Here is a 23,194-nt window from a genome sequence, read left to right as displayed (position 1 = left end):
TAGTTACATTTTCCTTTGAACAGAAGAATGGAATCATTTAAAATTATGATGACATTCTTCTTCTTCTGCTTTTACGGCCTCATTGGACCACTTCAGTCAATCATTTCTGGTCCTCTTCTTTGGTATTTTCCCCTTCCGAGTGGCCCAGTATCTCTTCATTCGTTCCGATGCTTTTCGTCGTTCCTCATCTGTAAATACCCTTTTCATTGTATGTCGTTTGTCAATTTTTGGTTTAAATCTTATTTCTGTGTCCCTCAACTTCTTTAAATTTGGCGTTTTGTTCTGCAAATCATCCAGGGTTATTTCCAGTTCTTCCATATCCTCTCTTATTTCCTTAAGCCATCCTCCTTGTTGTTTCAACTTCCAGAGTTTCTCAATAATTTTCCTTGATAATCTGGTTTCTGGTGTCCTCAGAATGTGACCACAAAAAGAGATCCTTTTCTTTCGTATAGTATCAGTGATGGGCTCCAGTTCTCTGTATACCACTTCATTTGGAACTATCCGCCATTGCCCAGCTTTTTGATATTTCTTATTTATGCATGTTCTAGCAATTCTTCTCTCTACTTTTAAAATTTTGTCAATTCTGTTTTTCTGGGTGACTTTAAAAAGAGTTTCACTTCCGTATGTAACCTCTGGTTGAACCACCGTCTTGTAATGTTTTAATTTTTTTTTAATTGATAGACATTTTTTATTGTACGTAGACCACGTTAGTTTTTGAGCTTTTATCATTTTATTAGTTCTTGCTCGCCATGCAGGTTTCTCGTCCAATTTATGTGTTATAATTTCACCCAGGTATTTAAAATGTTTCACTATTTTAATTTCCCTATTATTCACTGTGATGTGATCTATTACAAGTGGATCCGTTACCATTATTTCAGTCTTTTCAAATGATATTTGGAGTCCTAATTTTTGTGCTATATTTTGTAAGCTTGTTATTTGTTTCGTGGCTTCCTGAATATTATTAGCTAGTAATGCTAGGTCATCAGCAAATCCCAAGCAATTTAGGTTTATTTTATCTTTCTTAGTTCCAATTTTAATATTCATAGGATTTTCCTTGTACCATTCTCTCATTACATATTCAAGAGCACAATTGAATAGCAATGGTGATAAACAATCTCCCTGTCTCAACCCTGTTTTAATCGTAAATGGTTCAGATATTTCTCCTCTAAATTTTACTTTGGATTTGGTGTTTGTTAAGGTTAACTGTATCATTTTTATTAATTTAGGATGAAGTCCAAAATTCCTTAATATTTTCATCATTGAAGATCTATGGATGCAATCATACGCCTTTTTGAAATCTACAAAGGTTATGACTAGTTGTTTTTGCCTTCTTTTGTAGACATCCATAACTAACTTCAGGGTGATTATCTGTTCTGGGCAGCTTCTCCAGGATCTAAATCCTCCTTGATATTCTCCCAGTTCCAGTTCTAGTTGATCTTTACAGCGGTTGTATAGTATTCTTGACATGATCTTATACGTGCAGTCCAAAAGGGAAATTCCTCTATAGTTGTCTGGATTTGATTTTTCTCCTTTCTTATGTAATGGATGTATTATAGCAGTAGTCCAATTTTCTGGTAATTTCTCTTCATTCCAGATTTTTACTATGCATTTGTGTAATGATATCTTTACTGGTTCTGCTGCATATTTCCAAAGTTCAGCAAACGTTTGATCTTCTCCACTTGCTTTGTAGTTTTTGAGGACATTCATAAGAACAAAGCCGTGTAAATTTCAACTGACTTTATCAAGGAGGATAAAGAACCAAATTTGGAACCAGAATGTGCTGAGAATTCTGCATGCATTCATTATATATACATACTGCATGTGGAGTAAAAGTATGTCATTTGCTAATTGTAGAAGGTGAATGATGCATTACAGTTCATTAAGTATCGTGTTATTGCACTTTTCTTATCTTTAGTTATTTGCAGGCCGTCAGGAGTAGAATCTGAGCAGTTGTAGCTATATGTATAACAATACTTCCTGTGACTTCTTGATATCAATTCTTTTGTGGACTACATGTTTGTCATGGGTGCCTAAAATTCACATTTATTACAAGTGTAAATTCTTTTAGTGTACATAAGTTGACATAGACCCTGCCCTAAAAAGAATACATCCTGCTCTCTTGTATTTTCAGACAGGGACTAGGCGTGCTGCCTTAGAAAAACATTGAATATACAGGATGTTACAAAAAGGTACGGCCAAACTTTCAGGAAACGCTTAATTTCCATGTTAGAGCTCATTTTGGTTTCGTCAGTATGTACTGTACTTCCTTGATTCACCGCCAGTTGGCCCAATCGAAGGAAGGTAATCTTGACTTCGGTGCTTGTGTTGACATGCGACTCATTGCTCTACAGTACTAGCATCAAGCACATCAGTACATAGCATCAACAGGTTAGTGTTCATCACAAACGTGGTTTTGCAGTCAGTGCAATGTTTACAAATGCGAAGTTGGCAGATGCCCATTTGATGTATGGATTAGCACGGGCAATAGCCGTGGCGCGGTATGTTTGTAGCGAGACAGATTTCCTGAACGAAGGTGTCCCGACAGGAAGACGTTCGAAGCAATTGATCGGCGTCTTAGGGAGCACGTAACATTCCAGCCTATGACTCGCATCTGGGGAAGACCTAGAACGACGAGGACACCTGCAGTGGACGAGGCAATTCTTCGTGCAGTTGACGATAACCCACGTCACTCTATGGAGAGTGCTACGGGAGAACCAATTGTTTCTGTACCATGTACAGCGTGTGCAGGCACTATCAGCAGCTGATTGGCCTCCACGGGTACACTTCTGCGAATTGTTCATCCAACAATGTGTAAATCCTGATTTCATTGCAAATGTTCTCTTTACAGATGAGGCTTCATTCCAACGTGATCAAATTGTAAATTTTCACAATCAACATGTGTGGGCTGACGAGAATCCGCACACAATTGTGCAGTCACGTCATCAACAGAGATTTTCTGTGAACGTTTGGGCAGGCATTGTTGGTGATGCCTTGATTGGGCCCCATGTTCTTCCACCTATGCTCAATGGAGCACGTTATCATGATTTCATACGGGATACTCTACCTGTGCTGCTAAAACACGTGCCTTTACAAGTACGACACAGCATGTGGTTCATGCACGATGGAGCTCCTGCACATTTCAGTTGAAGTGTTCATACGCTTCTCAACAACAGATTCGGTGACCAATGGATTGGTAGAGGCGGACCAATTCCATGGCCTCCACGCTCTCCTGACCTCAACCCTCTTGACTTTCATTTATGGGGGCATTTGAAAGCTCTTGTCTACGCAACCCCGGAACCAAATGTAGAGACTCTTCATGCTCGTATTGTGGACGGCTGTGATACAATACGCCATTCTCCAGGGCTGCATCAGCGCATCAGGGATTCCATGCGACGGAGGGTGGATGCATGTATCCTCGCTAATGGAGGACATTTTGAACATTTCCTGTAACAAGGTGTTTGAAGTCACGCTGGTACGTTCTGTTGCTGTGTGTTTCCATTCCATGATAAATGTGATTTGAAGAGAAGTAATAAAATGAACTCTAACATGGAAAGTAAGCGTTTCCGGACACATGTCCACATAACATATTTTCTTTCTTTGTGTGTGAGGAATGTTTCCTGAAAGTTTGGCCGTACCTTTTTGTAACACCCTGTATTTTGTTTTTAATTTATAGTTCAGGATCAACTTACACAAATATTATAACCAGCGTTGACTTACGATCAAGCAAGTGTGACCATACCTTCCCCAGGCCTTGAATTGAATTGACTTAGTTGCTTAGACATAGTCCTACACTTTCATTTTTACTGCACATTCAGGTGCTTCTTGACATATTTCTTGTTATCTAATAATATCCAAATGTGAAAGAAGCAATAAATCCTAAGGACTGACTAGGAGTTTGTAGCACAGCATTTAGTCCCTTAGACAGAAGGGCACACAATACAGTCTTATTATATTAATTTTCACTTGTTATTCATCATGGTCTGCTAGTATGTTAACAATGAGTTTTTTCAGACTGAGCTGTGTCTAGGAATATCTTACGAATTTGGGTGCACACACATTGGGAAATTTATTATTTGAATCAATTTGTAACAGTAGAATTATGTTTCCAACTCATTATTTTCCCAGTTTAACATCGCTATCAGCAGACATGATGAAGTCAGAAGAGCTGGCCTGGGTAGTGCTGCAGAGCAGTGCAGAAACCTGCCGTGGAAGTCACATGTAGCATATAGTATGGGTAGATCCACTGCCAGAGGTATTTACCTGTGGGCAGCTGTAAGCCGAATAGGCCAGTGCTTACACTGAGTTCAACTGTTCTTCACATTGCCTTGCACATCATGCTGAGTGTTGTTTAGTGATCAGCTGACAGCCTCCCATGCCAGCTGCATGCTGAGTTATCCTCATGCACATCTCTACGATGGTTCAGACTTTCCATTTCCTGTAGACTGATTTATGGCAAGTTTTCATTTCCTCACACATGGTATATTCCCCAGTCATTGTTGAGCCCATTTGAGCCTGTTAAATGTTCACACCTACAGTGTAATGTAGAAGTGTTACCACTCCAGTGCAAATACTAAAATGGTGACGAGGAACGTTCTTATTTATTTGATGCCCCTATTTTTTGTTTCCCTTTTCCCCAGGGTTAATTTTGGGCCACCATGGACCCAGCATGTGTGCAATACTGGCAGGAATACAAAAGAAGCAGCAGAGAATGACAACATCACTAATCAACCAGAATGTAGAGTTGCTTCAAGAGCTTTCCCCACCAGCAGCAAACTACACCAATGGTACAGGTTTTTTTCTGTACCCACAAAGCCCATGGTGCTGTTTGTTGGTTTTGGTCTTCACCCCAAGTGCCCTGGGAAGTAATATGTGGCCTTTATTGCCGATTTTCAAGGTCTATTGTTTAAGTGTAGTTTTGTGTGTCCCAGATGTGCTGTCTCTTATACAGATTTGCTGATTCGGGCTGTGATTGTCTACTTAGTTCATGATTCTGAAATTCAGACTAGGGCATTAACTTTGCCCAAAGTTTCTTTAGACAACATTGCCCAGATAATGGACTCATTTTGGATGACGATGGTGGCAAGGATGTCATTTCTGCTAATTGGTGGGCATGCAGTTAGGTGAGTATGGTAAATGACCCCTGGTGCCCTGCAGATGTCCTGGCCTGCAGTTAGTAGTGACATCAAATGTCTCGTGGACTTCTGGGGCATGTGCACAGAACCAGGCTGCATCAGCTACTGTGCCACTTTCTTTCTTGTCCAAACCAGAGCAACCCTGGGACAGGGGGCACATCACTTGTGTGTGTCTGGTTTTGGACAGTAATGTGATTGTTGATGATCATTGCATTGTCCAATTTCCTGAACATAGCCAAGCTGTCCTACACAATTTAGATTGCCACTGTTCAGGCATTATTGATTATTTTTGCCATTGAGAGTTTCCACAGGATCCTGGTATCCAATAATAGTAGGAAATTTGTGTTGCAGGAGTTTGAGGTCTTTTGTGTCTGCAGTGGGATTCAGTATCTCACTACCACACCATTTCACCTGACATCTAACTCAGACATGGAGTGCTCTGTGCGTACATTTAAGTTCCCCATGAAGCAGTCAGTGTATTTCTCTTTCCACAACAATGCATTGTCAAGCTTTCTCGCTACATACTGGGTGACATCAGACAACAGACGCAATCTGGCAGAATGTTTACATGGGCACACGCCATGGGGCTTCTGTAATTGTTGCACCCAGAGTATCATGCTGTGTTTTTTTCTTAGGGCTTCTGTTTGGCTCCAGTTCTTCAGCCAGTGGCAGGGGTGGCTGCTGGGTATTGTGCTGGGGCACAAAATTTGGCAGTTGTTCGTGATGGATGCCAGTTGGGACAGCAGACCTGTCATGCAATCAGTTGTGCCTGCACCCTGTCGTGACTTCACCACCAGTCTTCTGGTCGTCTAGGTGACAAGATTGGTCATGAGATTGTTTGATGTGTGGACTCCTACTGGCAGCAGTGTTCTTTCCCATTGTCCCCCCTCCACACCATCTGCTGTTCTCCCATTGCCTACAGCCTTGGGCCTAGTGAAGTATGCACCTGCATCTTCTAATGTCGAGCCCATGGATTTTGATCAACTCCTCCTTCTCCTCCTCCTCCTCCTCCTCCTCCTCCTCCTCCTCCTCCTCCCCCCCCCTCTGCTTTCACCTGTGCCTCCACCATACTTATCTTTCCTCCACTGCTGCTGGTGGACCCCTGTTGGCTCCTCAACTCCATGCCTTTCTGCTGTAATCAATGTTGTTTGCATTGCCTGTTTTATGAGCTCAGTCCAATACTGGGTTCTCTCATTCTGCACTAGACATAGTGGTCAAAGCCTGGCTATTGTCAGTCTTACTTGCCTTTCTTGGGAGGAGGATTTAGTATTCCCACTAGTGGATGTTGTGATAGAGGCAGATGCCCTTGCCTGGATAACACTTCGTACTAGTGTGTAAGCCACCATGGAGGACACATGCAGTGGAGGGTATGGGCGGATCCATAGATGGAGATGTTAATTTGTGGACAGCTGTAAGCCAAGTGGGGCAGTACTTACACTGAGTTCATCTACCATGGACCCTGCCTTTCACATTATGTTGAATGTTGTTCCTTAGTGCTAAGCCGACGGCCGCCCATGCCAGATGCATGCTGAGTTATCCCCATGCTTGTCTCTGTAATGATTTATTTCTGTTTTCTGTAGATTGACTCGCGTGATGATTTTTTGTTTCCTCTCATGGGGTTCTTTTCCCCGGTAATTATCAAGGCGTTGTTTGCCCATGTAGTGCCCACACCAATAGTGTACTGTAGCAGTATTGTAACGCCAGTGAAGCTACTAAGCACAATTTGAATGTTTTAAGAAATCTACGTTGAACTTTTGTGATGGGTTGCTCAATAGTGAATTTAGATTCCTCATTAAGAATTGAAATATCCCAGTTGGGATCCATGGATTTTCAACATTTATAAAGGAAATACTTTTGAGTAGCATCCAAGAAATACATGGGTTTGTGTTATAATCTGTACCAAAAATTGGTTGTTCCAATACTTCACCCCCTATTTAGCAATACCTGTTTTCATAATGTATGAATAAAGAAATGATTCTAGCTTACAGCTAAGTACAGTAAATTGTTATTGTGTCGATAGCATAACCAACTAAAATTTGTCTATGGAATATAATTGAAAAGAATGATGACATTAGCAGGACTTTTTGAGTGGCTGATATTAAGTTACATAATGTGTGTATCTTGTTTGTAGATGTTACTTACTGCTAAACACTTTGCTAGACTATCACAATATGTTCTTGTGGGACCATAATTATATGGGTAGCTTTGTCTCTACAATAATTTGAAATTTGTCTTCAATCATTCGTTAGTGTTAAAAAAATCTTGATTTCCCATGTATAATGATGACAATACACAACATTTTAAATGAAACCATCAGCGAGATTGCATGTTTTTTCTTTGACTAAGGATATAGTACCAAAAACTAGGCTTCTAAACACAACAATGTATTTTAATTTTCGTATTAATGCTCTTCAATTTGTGCAGGGTTGGGAATTTGATGACTGTCTTCATGAATGTGACCCATTGGATATAACAGATGAGGAGGTAAGCCACACTTCCTTAATGTAAAGATTTTATCTTACTTTTATTCTGACTTCAAGCTGCCATATAGTTATTTACTTAGTAAATAAAATTACATTTGAGTGGAAAAATGTGGATGATGTATTGGCTACTATCTAAGATGGTTTGAAACCATGGAAATTTGAAACAGTCTTTTTGTTGCATCTGCAGACTCAGCTGATAGAGAACCAAAAAATCAATGTGTGCTGTGAAATGACATTTATTTATGACTGTAAATAAATAACTATATAAACATTCTTTGAATATCAATCAGAATTTTAATTTATGTTTGCCTTCCCATTGAGTTTATCAAGGTAATTCGAGATGTTGACTGAGAATGTATATTCATGTGGCAGGATTCAGAAGTGGCTGTTTTTAAGCATAATAATGAGATCCAAAATAATATGTTTACTGAATTGGGAGACTATTTGTGGGGCTGCCTCAGATGTACACATGCATTCACGTGTTTGATAATGTTTTAAAATGTGTGAAAATGCTATAACTTCTAAGATCTCTATTTTGATAAATGATGAGGTCAGCTTCTGTTCTTTGTTGCTGTCCCCATATGTTACAGCTGAGGGGGACTTTTATATTTTTACAGTCCTGCTATATATTAATTAGAAGGAACATTAAAAGTATTGTGTTACGTATGACATGCTATGAAAATAAAGCTCTTGGACATGTACAGTGCAGAGTACTGACCTTGATTTAAAAACAAAGATCTTAATTCAATCTCTTAAGTAGTAGACAGATAAGAAAATAGGAGTAAATAATACATCAGGTAGTAATGTAATTGAAAGGGGGAATAGAAATAGGGAGCAAAAACCACTCTGAGTGCACTGTAGAAAAAAAAAGTATTTAAAAATATAGGAAAATTGATCCTGCTTCCACAAGGGGAAACCTTGACTGAATGAAACATGCTTTTCAGATACATTTTTGTTGTTTCCTGTGCTGGTTAGTTTTATTTCATTACAGAAAAATTGAAGAGACACTACACCCAATGCAGTTACATTTTTGCTACTTTTTAAATGGAAGTATCAGTTCAACAGCAGAAAATTGTTATTGAAAGATGATACTGACATGCTGTTGTTCAAGGGACTTCCACTTGATTTCAGACACTTTATACTCACAATAGTTCAGTTAGTTGTAATAATTGTTAATCCAAATATAAACTAAGGAGTTACTTCAGCTATATTTGCCTCCTGGTACAACCATCAGTGATGATTGAGGCAAGGATGTCTCCAAACACAATGTCAGTACATCTCACTGATGGTGAAGGAGTGTTTTGTTTGCATTACTGCAAGTTCCAGCCAGGAGAAAACTCCCTCTTCCACTGCATTGATGATCAGGAGCAGTAGTCACTGAGTGCCAACACTTTAAGGTAAAGCTCACTTGTTCTATGCGTTGTGTGTGCTATGAGGGTGTAATTATGGGCTTGTCAAGTAAAGAAAACATCCTGTAATTCTGATCACACATTTTGTATGTGTTACAAATATTTTTTGATCTTTCTAATGATAATTGCTGACAGTTTTGCTGATATTCTGTGTATTCTTAAATTTGCTAACAGCAGATATTTCTACACAGAAATCTCTATGTGGAACATCTTAGGTTTTGCAAAGGACTTAAAAAAATTAAAGCCTCTAGGAACCAGTTCTCAGCCTTGCAGTATCCTTAACTTCTTTGCATTTTATGTGATGTAGTGCCAGAAATATCCTATCACATATTTCTCATGGTGGAACGTGAAATTCTGTTATTAAATTTGACTTGTTTTGCCATAGATGTTAATGTTTTCCTTGATAAGCAGCCTATTAGTTCTTACAATCTCAATAATTTTAGTGAATTTTTGTTCTCAATTTAATTTCTTCAAGGACAACATGGCAGCTGCGAATGATTCCAAGGTAGCAGGATTTAGCAGAATGCACGTTATCACTTCAAATGAAATTTTGTGCACGTGCATCAGTACACGTAACCAGCATGAAAAATGTACAGAAAATTGAACTCCCATAGGGAACTAAAGTATTATTATTATTATTATTATTGGTGTTGCTAAGAGAGAGAGAGAGAGAGAGAGAGAGAGAGAGAGAGAGAGAGAGAGTGCATGCCAATTACAGTTATTACATAGTAAGTGACTGTTACTTATCTTAAAATTGCATCTTGGATTTTTTGTGAAGATTAATGGTCACCATCTATTTTTCTCACAAAGTTAGTTCACACTTTTATAAACAGCCAAGAGCAACAGCATGTTGACCCAATATGAAACATCAACTCTATGTCTTGCTGAACTGCAAATGCTGGATGGTGAATTTGCTGTTATGAGAGACTAATGTTCTTACCAAAATTTTCAAGGGTCGTAAGCTGAAGGGGCGAGTAGTGGTAGTTGAATTTATCAATTGCTGGAGTGAAATTAATAGTGGATGCCCTTAACAAATGTCATAAGTACATTTCTACTCACTGTGGGGAACAGATAAAGGGTGTTACACAAACTTTTCAAACCACCGTATTTGATTGCTCCAGAAGATATAACAGCAGCTCAGCAAGAGCAACAACATTAGAAGGCAGTCATATTGCTCTTCCTCTTTATCCTTGCATCTTGTTTTCAATTTAGTTATCTAGTACCATCAAGACTTTTGTTGTTTATTCGTGAGCAGAATATTTGACTGTTGAAGCAGCTTACGTAAAAACGTTTCTGAACAAATACACTACTGGCCGTTAAAATTGCTACACCAAGAAGAAATGCAGATGATAAACGGGTATTCATTGGACAAATATATTATACTAGAACTGTCATGTGATTATATTTTCACGCAATTTGGGTGCATGGGTCCTGAGAAATCAGTACCCAGAACAACCACCTCTGGCCATAATAACGGCCTTGATATGCCTGGGCATTGAGTCAAACAGAGCTTGGATGGCGTGTACAGGTACAGCTGCCCATGCAGCTTCAACATGATACCACAGTTCATCAAGAGTAGTGACTGGTGTATTGTGATGAGCCAGTTGTTCGGTCACCATTGACCAAACGTTTTCAATTGGTGAGAGACTGGGAGAATGTGCTGGCTAGGGCAGAAGTGTAACATTCTTTGTATCCAGAAAGGCCCATACAGAACCTGCAACATGGGGTCGTGCATTATCCTGCTGAAATGTAGGGTTTTGCAGGGATCCAATGAAGGGTACAGCCACGGGTCATACCACATCTGAAATGTAACATCCACTGTTCAAAGTGGCGTCAGTGCGAACAAGAGGTGACCGAGACATGTAACCAATGGCACCCCATACCATCATGCTGGGTGATACACCAGTATGGCGATGATGAATACACGCTTCCAATGTGCGTTCACCGTGATGTTGCCAAACACGAATGCGACTATCATGATGCTGTAAACCTGGATTCATTCGAAAAAATGACGTTTTGCCATTCATGCACCTAGGTTCGTCGTTGAGTACACCATCACAGGCGCTCCTGTCTGTGATGCAGCGTCAAGGGTAACCGCAGTCAAGGTCTCCGAGCTGATAGTCCATGCTGCTGCAAACATCATCGAACTGTTCGTGCAGATGGTTTTTGTTCTGCAATTGTGCCCATCTGTTGACTCAGGGATCGAGACGTGGCTGCATGATCCATTACAGCCATGCGGATAAGATGCCTGTCATCTAGACTGCTAGTGATACGAGGCCATTGGGATCCACCACAGCGTTCCGTATTACCCTCCTGAACCCACCGGTTCCATATTCTGCTAACAGTCTCTGGATCTCGACCAACGAGAGCAGCAATGTCACGATATGATAAATCGCATTCGCAATAGGCTACAATCCAACCTTTATCAAAGTTGGAAATGTGATGGTAGGCATTTCTCCTCCTTACACGAGGCATCACAACAATGTTTCACCAGGCAACGCCGGTTAACTGCTGTTTGTGTATGTGAAATCGGTTGGAAACTTTCCTCATGTCTGCATGTTGTAGGTGTCGCCACCCACGCCAGCCATGTGTGAATGCTCTGAAAAGCTAATCATTTGCATATCACAACATGTTCTTCCTGTTGGTTTAATTTCGTGTCTGTAGAACATCATCTTCGTGCTGTAGCAATTTTAATGGCCAGTAGTGTATTTATCATATTATTTATGCCAGTGCAGGGTGTTAGCTTGTACCTATCCATGGTGTCCCTTCCAAACTTCCAAAATTTTAGAAGCTCAAGAAGAACTTCAGTAGATATGATAATGAAATGGTGTCATATGTTGGAGCATCTCAAAGAAGCTTTTTAATAATCATCAATACACCTCTACATGTTGACAATTGTTAGCATGAAGAATATGAACTTTGTTTTCAATTTCTTGCCATGTTCTTCGTAACATGTCATGTGTCACTGTTATAATCACATCAGTATCACATCTTAACATATGAATATCATCCTTTTTGGTCACATACATGCGGTCCTTCTCTAATCTAAGCAGGGTAATTTTAAGGGAATGTTGGTGGCCAGGCAATGTGTTATCTGCATTCAGTCCAGCAACTGGGGAATTTCAATCCCTGAACTTCCAAACAAATAATGACCAACGTTACAGAGCTCCATCTTGTTGAAAGTCGATGTTGGTTTGCAAGTTCTGTATATAAACTGCTCAAACATATCCAGATATGCTGACCCATTCACTATGTTTTCTGCCAAGCAGAACAATTCAGAAAACATGTTGTCAGACATCATCAGATCCTCAGTGTAGGGCTGTTGCAAACATGTTCAGTAGTAGTGTGCAGAAGTTCCAAGCCCCATATCTGATCATCATGTTTATTAACCATTCCTGATACATGGAAAATTTCCTCATCCGAGAATAAACATATTTCTAGAAAGCTGCCATTCATGTCAATATGCTTCAGCATATCCATAGAAAATTATTGTCAGCATGGTTTGTCACTTGGTTACAGAATTTGCACTTTATAGTAATACATATGGTGATGTATGTGTACTGCATGATGCAGTGTTGATCAGGGAACATCAAAATGCCTGTTGAATTTCTCTCTCCTCAGAAGTGCTTGTCTGATGTCCTCTGTTGCCTCTTCCAAAACACTATGATGTTCACCACCAGAATTTTCAGATCAATTCCAGTTGCTAGAAACTTATGATCCCAGTTCTTAACTGTTTCAACACCAGGTGAATCACATCCATACAACCTAGGATAATTTCTTTGTACAATAACTGGATATTTTACTTCTACAAACCACACTGCAGCTTGTGCTCGCTATAGGCATCATTTTCATTTCATGCAGTCGTGCTGGACTCCAAAGGTAATAGTTGGCATGTGATGTGGAAAATTCTTTGAGATGCTTTAGCATATAGAGCAGTTTCATCCTCATATGTACTGTCGTTTTTTTCCTTTCCCTTAGCCTTTAAAATCTGGAAGATTCACTCTTGCAGAAATCATCAGCTTAACATGCAACCTTCACAATGTGCCACAGACATTAAGCTAACAACAAAATAAAAATTAAAAGACACCGAAGCACAAAATCTACTACCATAAGAAGAGTATGTGTAGGTCAAGAGGAGGTTATCTAATTTAAGTGAACAGTATTACTGTACTTTCAATGGCAGATTTTGCCTACTTGGCTTCGCCATTCTGTTCCATCAATTGGGGGGGGGGGGGGGGTGAACAGAGGTGGATCATAGTTGAAATTAGTGTGAGTACTACTTCATAAAATCTTTAGCCTTTATTCTAAAATTGTGTAAAAGGAAACAATCATGTATAAAAAGAAAATTTGTTCAGAAACTTGATAAAATTGTAAAAGAATAAATTCATACAATTTTTACTTCTTAAATGTAAATTGCTACAGTTAATGCTTGTTCTGTTGATTTTAAAGTGAAAGCCACTCTTCTTGTTTAAAATTGCCCAAACAGATAAGAAATTTTTTTGTTGTTTTCTGGGTGACAATGTATGAGTGGAACTCCCCATCACATCCCCCCTCAGATTTAATGGTAACAGAGCCTGTTAATAACTGAACAAGTATCAAGCATGAAAACAGGAAGGAAAAAAATGCAAAATGGAAACAGTGAACAGTTCAAGCTCAAGAAGCAATAAGGAGCAGTGTAAAACAGCCAGGGCATTGTGGTTCAGTGATCATGGTGTTGGACTGCAAAGTTGAAAAGCCATGTTCAAAGCTCTGTGTGCCAATTTCTCTCTCTCTCTCTCTCTCTCTCTCTCTCTCTCTCTCTGTGTGTGTGTGTGTGTGTGTGTGTGTGTGTGTGTAGGTTTCCATTGTGTGGAAACTTTTCTTCATTGAAAGCACTGCCAACACATTTACCCTTTCTGAATTCATAATGCATCTTAGAAAAGTTTTTATCCTTTCCATTGTTAAAAGCAGCATTCTGCCTCTTATTTAGTCATGGGAACTGCAACAGTCTAGGTAATTATGATATAAGAGGCCGTCAAATGAAAATGAGACACATGGAAGAAAACTAAGTAAACTATTTATTATTTTAAAAGTAACTATCGTAACTACTAATACATTTATCCCACTGTGAGGCAAGACACTCAGTGCCTTCATGGTAAAATGTTTGCAGTTGCTTCTGGAACCATAATTGTACCCAGGCGTGCACCTCTTCATCCGAAGAAGATTGCTTGCCACAGGTATCATTCTTCAGGGTTTCAAGAATAAGGAAATCACCTTGGGAGGGATTGCAAGTGTGGAGGATGTGTAAGTGAGACCTGTTGAAACTTCTGCAGTGTGCTCAAAACAACAATATGTGGCCAGGCCCGCATGTTATTGAGGTTTTTTCAGCTACACTGCTGAAGTTTCACTGGAAAGTCCATACAAATTCTTCATAGAGTCCTAATTTCTCCCCTTGCACTTTCCGTGTTTATGAGTATAATCATTGTTCTGTAAGCCACAAAAAACTTCTTTCTGTGAAGGCATTGACCATATTGCTTCAAAGTAGGAAAAATGTATTGACATTTACAGTAACAACGTTTGAAATAATGAACAGCTTACTTCCTTTTTTCTGTCTGTCTCATTTCTATTTGACTGCCCCTTACAGATTACATGAGCAATATCATAGATATCAGACATGTAGTAGATTACTTTTAGTTCAGTTTCAGGCTTTTCTTTGTCAATCATGGTATGTGTTTCACTGGTCAGTACTATCTTCTCTGTAGGATGTCCATTCTTAAAACTAGTGAAGCATTTTCTTTGAATAATTTAGTATTAGAATATCTACCAATTATATCAACACACATACAGTCCCACACTCCCTTAGCTTCTCCAATGAGTGTCTTTGAAGGATTCTCGCAGGATTTTGAGTTTTTTTTAATTCTAAAAAAGCAGTCTTGAATTTTTTATGCTCATTAACTTAAAATGTGCTAATATCTCGTGATTATGTTTATTTGTAAATTATGTCAACACGAGACATGGTATGATGACATTGTTATTATTTAGGTGCTCTAAAATTCATGTTGCTGCTGCAGTGGCTTGATCTGCATTTGATGTTTGCTAATTTCAGTAAAGCAGCTTTTTAAGGGTTGTAAATTTTCATGCATTCTGTTCATGTTTTAGTATAGAAAATAATATCTTACTATTAGTTTAGATCAGTTTTTGTTCCATAGAACCAAAAACTGAGATGATTCTCATGGATGTGGAACACGACAGAAAGTTGTTGCTGCGGTCTTCAGTCCAGAGACTGGTTTGAAGCAGCTTTCCATGCTACTGTATCCTGTGCAAGCTTCTTCATCTCCCAGTACCTACTGCAACCTACATCCTTCTGAATCTGCTTAGTGTATTCATATCTTGGTCTCCCTCTACAATTTTTACCCTCCACAGTGCCCTCCAATACGAAATTAGTGATCACGTGATGCCTCAGAACATGTCCTACCAACCGATCCCTTCTTCTAGTGAAGTTGTGCCACAAACTCCTCTTCTCCCCAATCCTATTCAATACCTCCTCATTAGTTATGTGATCTACCCATCTAATCTTCAGCATTCTTCTGTAGCACCACATTTCGAAAGCTTCTATTCTCTTCTTGTCCTAACTATTTATCATCCACGTTTCACTTCCATACATGGCTGCACTCCATACAATGTTTCCGAAACGACTTCCTGACAATTAAATCTATACTCAATGTTAACAAATTTCTCTCCTTCAGAAACGCTTTCCTTGCCATTGCCAGTCTACATTTTATATCCTCTCTACTTCAACCTTAATCAGTTACTTTGCTCCCCAAACAGCAAAACTCCTTTACTACTTTAAGTGTCTCATTTCCTCATCTAATTCCCGCAGCATCAACCGACTTAATTTGACTACATTACATTATCCTCGTTTTGCTTTTGTTGATGTTCATCTTATATCCTCCTTTCAAGACATTGTCCATTCCATTCAACTCCTCTTCCAGGTCCTTTGCAGTCTGTGACAGAATCGGTGAACCTCAGAGTTTTTGTTTCTTCTCCATGGATTTTAATTCCTACTCCAAATTTTTATTTTGTTTCTTTTACTGCTTGCTCAATATACAGATTGAATAACATCGGGGAGAGGCCACAACCCTGTCTCACTCCCATCCCAGGCAATGCTTCTCTTTCATGCCCCTTGACACTTATAACTGCCATCTGGTTTCTGTACAAATAGTAAATAGCCTTTCAGTTCCTGTATTTTACCCCTGCCACCTTCAGAATTTGGAAGAGAGTATTCCAGTCAACATTGTCAAAAGCTTTCTCTAAGTCCACAAGTGCTAGAAACATAGGTTTGCCTTTCCTTAATCTATCTTCTAAGATAAGTTGTAGGGTCAGTATTGCCTCACATGTTCCAACATTTCTACGAAATCCAAACTGTTCTTCCCTGAGGTCGGCTTCTACCAGCTTTTCCATTCGTCTGTAAAGAATTCGTGTTAGTAGTTTGCAGCTGTGACATATTTAACTGGTAGTTCAGTAATTTTCACATCTGTCAACTCCTGCTTTCTTTGGCATTGGAATTACTATATTCTTCTTGAAGTCTGAGGGTATTTCGCCAGTCTCGTACGTCTTGCTCACCAGATGGTAGAGTTTTGTGAGGGCTGGCTCTCCCAAGGCTATCAGTAGTTGTAATGGGATGTTGTCTACTCTTGAGGCATTGCTTTGACTTAGGTTTTTCAGTGCTCTCTCAAACTCTTCACACAGTATCATATCTCCCATTTCATCTTCATCTACATCCTCTTCCATTTCCATAATATTGTCCTCAAGTACATTGCCCTTGTATAGACCCTCTATATACACGTTCCACCTTTGTGCTTTCCCTTCTTTGCTTACAACAGGGTTTCCATCTGTGCTCGTGATATTCATACAAATGGTACTCTTTTCTCCCATGTTCTCATTAATTTTCCTGTAGGCAGTATCTATCTTACCCCTGTATGCCTCTACATCCTTACACTTGTCCTCTAGCCATCCCTACTTAGCCATTTTGCACTCCCTGTCGATCTCATTTTTGAGACGTTTGTATTCCTTTTTGCCTGCTTCATTTAGTGCATTTTTATATTTTCTCCTTTCATCAATTAAATTCAATACATCTTCTGTTACCCAAGGTGGTACGGACAAGCAGTCGTGTGAATTACTCTTGAACACCTTATCTGAAAACTGTTTTGAGCAGCTAAATCAACAGCCAATGCGTAATGGAAATAGTTTAGATCTGGTAGCCAAAAAAAAAAAAACAGACCAGACCTCATCGACTGTCAGTGTTGAGACAGGAATTAGTGATCATGATGTTGTCATTACGACTATGGTTGCGAAAGTTAAAAAGTCTGTCAAGAAGGCTAGGAGAGTATTCTTACTAGAAAGAGCAGATAAGCAGTGGTTAGCATCCCACTTAGTAAATGAATTGACTTCATTTACTTCTGGTACAATGGACGTGGAAGAATTATGGTCAAATTTTAAACATATTGTAAATCACGCATTGGACAAGTATGTGCCAAAAAAGTGGGTTACAGGCAGAAAAGACCCAGCGTGGCTTAACAGCACAATTTGGAGAATGCTCAGGAAGCAAAGACAGTTGCACTCACTGTACAAGAAAGATCGGGAGAATGAGGATAGGCAAAAGTTTGTAGAGATTCATACTGCTGTAAAAACAGTGATGCGTGAAGCATACACCCACTATCACCGTCATACCTTAGCAAAAGATCTTGCTGAAAACCCAAGGAAATTCTGGTCTTACGTAAAAGCGGTAAGCGGATCGAAGGCTTCCATCGAGTCACTCACTGATCAGTCTGGCCTGGCAATGGAAGACTGCAAATCGAAAGCTGAAATTTTAAATTTAGCCTTTGAGAAATCTTTCACGCAGGAGGATCATACAAACATACCGCCATTTGAGTCTCGTACAGATTCCTGTATGGAGGACATAGTGATAGTCATCCCTGGGGTTGTGAAGCAGTTGAATGGGTTAAAAATAAGTAAATCACCAGGTCCTGATAGGATTCCAATTCGGTTTTACAGAGAGTACTCTACTGCATTGGCTCCTTACTTAGCTTGCATTTATCATGAATGTCTTGCCCAACGTAAAGTCCCGAGCGAGTGGAAACAAACGCAGGTAACACCTGTGTATAAGAAGGGTAGAAGGACTGATCCTCAAAATTACAGACGAATGTCCTTAACATCGGTTTGTTGCAGGATTCTCGAACATATTCTCAGTTCGAATATAATGAATTTCCTTGAGACAGAGAAGTTGCTGTCCATGCATCAGCACAGCTTTAGAAAGCATTGCTCCTGCAAAACGCAACTCGCCCTTTTTTCACATGATATCTTGCAAACCATGGATGTAGGGTATCAGAGGGATGCCATATTCCTTGAGTTCCAGAAAGCATTCGACTCGGTGCCCCACTGCAGACTCCTAAGTTAGGTATGAGCATATGGGTTTGGTTCCCAAATATGTGAGTGGCCTGAAGACTTCGTAAGTAATAGAACCCAGCACGTTTTCCTAGACGGTGAGTGTTCATCAGAGGTGAGGGTACCATCTGGAGTGCCCCAGGGAAGTGTGGTAGGTCTGCTGTTGTTTTCTATCTACATAAATGATCTTTTGCATAGGGTGGATAGCAATGTGCATTTGTTTGCTGATGATGCTGTGGTGTACGGGAAGGTGTCGTCGTTGAGTGACTGTAGGAGGATGTAGATGACTTGGGCAGGAATTGTGATAGGTGTAAAGAGTGGCAGCTAACTCTAAATATAGATAAATGTAAATTGATGCAGATGAATAGGAAAAAGAATCCCGTAATGTTTGAATACTCCATTAGTAGTGTAGCGCTTGACACAGTCACGTAGATTAAATATTTGGGCGTAACATTGCAGAGCGATATGAAGTGGGGCAAGCATGTAAAGGCAGTTGTGGGGAAGGCAGATAGTCATCTTCGGTTCATTGGTAGAATTTTGGGAAGATGTGGTTCGTCTGTAAAGGAGACTGCTTATAAAACACTAATACGACCTACTCTCGAGTATTGCTTGAGTGTTTGGGATCCCTATCAGGTCGGATTGAGGGAGGACATAGAAGCAATTCAGAGGCGGGCTGCTAGATTTGTTACTGGTAGGTTTGATCATCACGCGAGTGTTACGGAGATGCTTCAGGAACTCGGGTGGGAGTCTCTAGAGGAAAGGAGGCATTCTTTTCGTGAATTGCTACTGAGGAAATTTAGAGAACCAGCATTTGAGGCTGACTGCAGTACAATTTTACTGCCGCCAACTTATATTTTGTCGAAAGACCACAAAGATAAGAGAGATTAGGGCTCGTACAGAGGCATATAGGCAGTCATTTTTGCCACGTTGTTTGGGAGTGGAACAGGGAGAGAAGATGATAGTTGTGGTATGAGGTACCCTCCGCCACGCACCGTATGGTGGATTGCGGAGTATGTATGTAGATGTAGATTTCTACTAGCCCTCGTCTTTTTACCTACTTCATCCTCTGCTGCCTTCACTACTTCATCCCTCAAAGCTACCCATTCTTCTACACTGTTTCTTTCCCCCATTCCTGTCAACCGTTCCCTTACGCTCTCCTTGAAACTCTGTAAACTTTCTGGTTTAGTCGGTTTATCCAGGTCCAATCTCCTTAAATTCCCACCTTTTTGCAGTTTCTTCAGTTGTAATCTACAGTCATAACCTATAGATTGTGGTCAGAGTCCACATCTGCCCCTGGAAATGTCTTACAATTTAAAACCTGGTTCCTAAATCTCTACCTTACAATTATATAATCTGTCTGAAACCTTCCAGTATCTCCAGGCCTCTTCCTTGTATTCAACCTTCTTTCATGATTCTTGATCCAAGTGTTAACTATGGATAAGTTATGCTCTGTGCAAAATTCTACGAGGTGTCTTCCTCTTTCATTTCTTCCCCCCAATCCATATTCACCTACTGTGTTTCCTTCTCTTCCTTTTCCTACTATAAAATTCCAGTCACCCATGACTATTAAATTTTTGTCTCCCTTCACTATCCAAATAATTTCTTTTGTCTCATCATACCTTTCATCAATCTCATCGTCATCTGCAGAGCTAGTTGGCATTTAAACTTGTACTACCGTGGTAGGCGTGGCCTTCATGTCTATCTTGGCCACAATAATGTGTTCATTACGCTGTTTGTAGTAGCTTACCCGCACTCCTATTTTTTTATTCATTATTACCCCTATTTGATTTTCTATTTATAACCCTGTATTCACCTGACCAGACATCTTGTTCCTCCTGCCACCGAACTTCACTAATTCCCACTATATGTGACTTTAACCTATCCATATCCATTTTTAAATTTTCTAACCTACCTGCCCAAGGTAGGGATTTGGCATTCCACACTCCGATCCTTAGAATGCCAGTTTTCTTTCTCCTGATAATGACATCCTCTTGAGTAGTCCCCGCCCTGATATCTGAATGGGGGACTATTTTACCTCCGAAATATTTTACCCAAGAGGATGCTATTATCATGTAGCCATACAGTGAAGGTGCATGCCCTCAGGAAGAATTACGGGTGTAGTTTCCCCTTGCTTTCAGCCGTTCGCAGTACCAGCCCAGCAAGGCTGTTTAGGTTAGTGCTACAAGGCCATATCAGTCAATCATCCAGACTGTTGCCCCTGCAACTACTGAAAAGGCTGCTACCTCTCTTCAGGAACACACGTTTGTCTGGCCTCTCAACACATATCCCTTCGTTGTGGTTGCAGCTACGGTTCAGCTGTCTGTATCACTGAGGCACGCAAGCCTCCCCACCAACGGCAAGTCCACAGTTCATGGGGGGGGGGGGGGGGGGGTCAGAAAGTATAACATAAAAAACCATAAAACATTTGATTTGAATATAATGCTTGCTACCTTGATTATTTGTCAGGAGATCGTCAAAATAGGCAAATACATTACAGTAAACTGGAACTGTTAATATTTACAGAATTATTACACTGTAAGACTGAAGGATTGTTATGTACTTTCAATAAATTTATCATACACAAAATATCTAATCTTGATTTTTGTGACCAAGTGCTGTCAAAACTGAAATTCAACAGACATTTTTACTAAAGCTGGTCTAACAGTCTCTGTTAAGATATTCATCTATAGAGTAGAAAGAGTTGCCTCTCAAAAAATCTTTCAAGCTCTGTTTAAACTGTGCTTCATCTGCAACCAAGTTTTTAATGGTTGCTGACAATTCATTGAAAATGTGTGTTCCTGAATATTAGACCCCTTTTTTTACCAAGGTAAGTGATTTTAGGTCTTTATGTAGCTTGTTCTTAGTTCTAGTGTTGATAGTATCTGTTGAGCTGTTGGTTGGAAATACAGATATATTACGTATAACAAATTTCATTAAGGAATAAATATACTGAAAAGCAGTGGTTAGAATACAAAGTTTCTTGAACAGGGTTCTACCTGATGATCTTGAATTTACATTGAAAATGATTCTTATTACATACTTTTGCATGCTAAAAACATTTGCTCGGTTTGATGAGTCACCCCAGAATATGATCTCGTATGACACAATAGATTAAAAGTAAGCAAAGTATGCAATTTTTTTATATTTATATCTCCTATGTCTGACATCATTCTCATTGCAAATACAGACTTTTTTGTAGGCACTTAAGCAATTCTGTGGTATGCCCTTCCCAACAGAGTTTATTATAGAGTTGTAACCTCAGAAATTTAATACAGTCAACCTCTCGAATCTGCGTATTTTCATATGTTAAAGACGTGCTGCACGGAAATCTCGCACAGGTTCTGAACTGCATATAGTGGGTCTTATCAAAGTTTAAAGACAGTTAATTAGCTTTAAACCATTTATTAATGTCAGTGATAATTTGCTTAGCAACTATTTCTAAATCTGTACTTGACTTGCTACGTATTTCAATGTTTGTGTCATCTGCAAACAAAACAAACTTGGCATGTGTAAATGTAACAGATGAGAGATCATTAATGTACACAAGAAAAAGCAATGGACCCAAGGTGGAACCCTAAGGAACACCACATGTGATTAATTAAGAGTCAGATGAAAACTGACTGCTTACTGCAGAGGTATTTTACAATGACACTCTTTTTTCCCTGTTAGTTTCATAGGACTCAAACCATTTTGCAGCACAGGCAGTGACACTATAATAGTCTAATTTACTTAAGAGAACGCTGTAGTTCACATGGGCAAAGGTTTTTGAAAAGTCACACAAAAGGCCAGGAGCCTCTAATTTATTGTCTAATGAATAAAGAACATTCTCACTGTAAGTGTAAATAGCTTTTTCTGTATTGGAATTATTAAGAAACCCAAACTGTGACTTGGACAATATATTAGTTGCAGCCAGGTGCCTAAGGAGACAGTTGAACACAACGTTTTGAAATATTTTTGAGTAAGTTGTCAAAAGTGAAGTTTGGATGGTATCCTTTTATGCCCCTTCTTGTAAAGAGGCTTAACTTTGGCATATTTTAGCCAGTCTGGAAATGTTCTTCTGAAAAGAGATTGATTTCACAGATAACTTAAAGATAGAACTCAACTCACACGAGCACTCTTTGATTAACTTTGCTGATATGTTATCATATCCACTAGAGTACTTACGTTTTAAGTATTTTATGATGGATGCTACATCTTTGGGGGTTTTGAGTGTCATTTCCATTTTACTGAAGTTATTTTTAAAGACTGGTCTCAGATACTCCATTGCACTGCTCATCGAACCTGATAACTCCCAAGCTGTCAGTAACAGAAATGAAGTATCTTCACAATATTTTATACAGTTTTAATTTTGTTGCTCAATATAATTATGATTTTTTATAATAAAACTGCTTCAATTTTTGAATTACTTGCTTCAATATTTTACAGTAACTACTAGTCATTTATTCTGTTCAGAAATTTCCATTACTGTTTATGATCCATATTTTGAAGTTCCACCTTGTAGAAGATGGGTGTGGAAAGTTTACATTCACTTGCTTTTTGAGAAATATCACTCATTGTAGTGGCATTGAGCAGAATGTTGGAACAGGGAGAACATAAAATAAAAATATTTTTATATTTTGTGTAATACTTGCATTTCTCATTATTAAATTAAGTTGATGTACATAACAGTGAATGAAATGTTGGTTACTATTAACTGCTGTTATTTTTACTTTAACTCCTGCTTTTTTCCTTTCAAGAAATTGGCACT

The 23,194-nt window shown here is 39.3% G+C and overlaps 2 protein-coding genes across 52 annotated transcripts in view; both read left to right on the top strand.

Annotated features, from left to right (window-relative positions):
- LOC126212861 (zinc finger protein 83-like) overlaps nt 1-23,194 on the top strand; it is a 1,762,073-nt gene that overhangs the window by 854,242 nt on the left and 884,637 nt on the right. For 2 of the 50 annotated variants that reach the window (XM_049940337.1, XM_049940335.1), the window contains exon 6: nt 7,557-7,616. The exons of the other annotated variants lie outside the window; for them this stretch is intronic. In XM_049940337.1, coding sequence (XP_049796294.1) covers nt 7,557-7,616 — 60 coding nt within the window. The remainder of the gene's footprint in view (nt 1-7,556; nt 7,617-23,194) is intronic. 50 annotated transcript variants of the gene reach the window in all.
- Nucleotides 1-23,194, top strand: part of LOC126212871 (zinc finger protein 664-like) — a 576,054-nt gene that overhangs the window by 477,006 nt on the left and 75,854 nt on the right. The gene's annotated exons all lie outside the window — the stretch shown is intronic.

Source organism: Schistocerca nitens, chromosome 11 (assembly GCF_023898315.1).
Source record: "Schistocerca nitens isolate TAMUIC-IGC-003100 chromosome 11, iqSchNite1.1, whole genome shotgun sequence".
NCBI lineage: Eukaryota > Metazoa > Arthropoda > Insecta > Orthoptera > Acrididae > Schistocerca > Schistocerca nitens.
The sequence above is the reverse complement of the archived record's forward strand: the minus strand, read 5'-3'. Positions and strand labels throughout refer to the sequence as shown.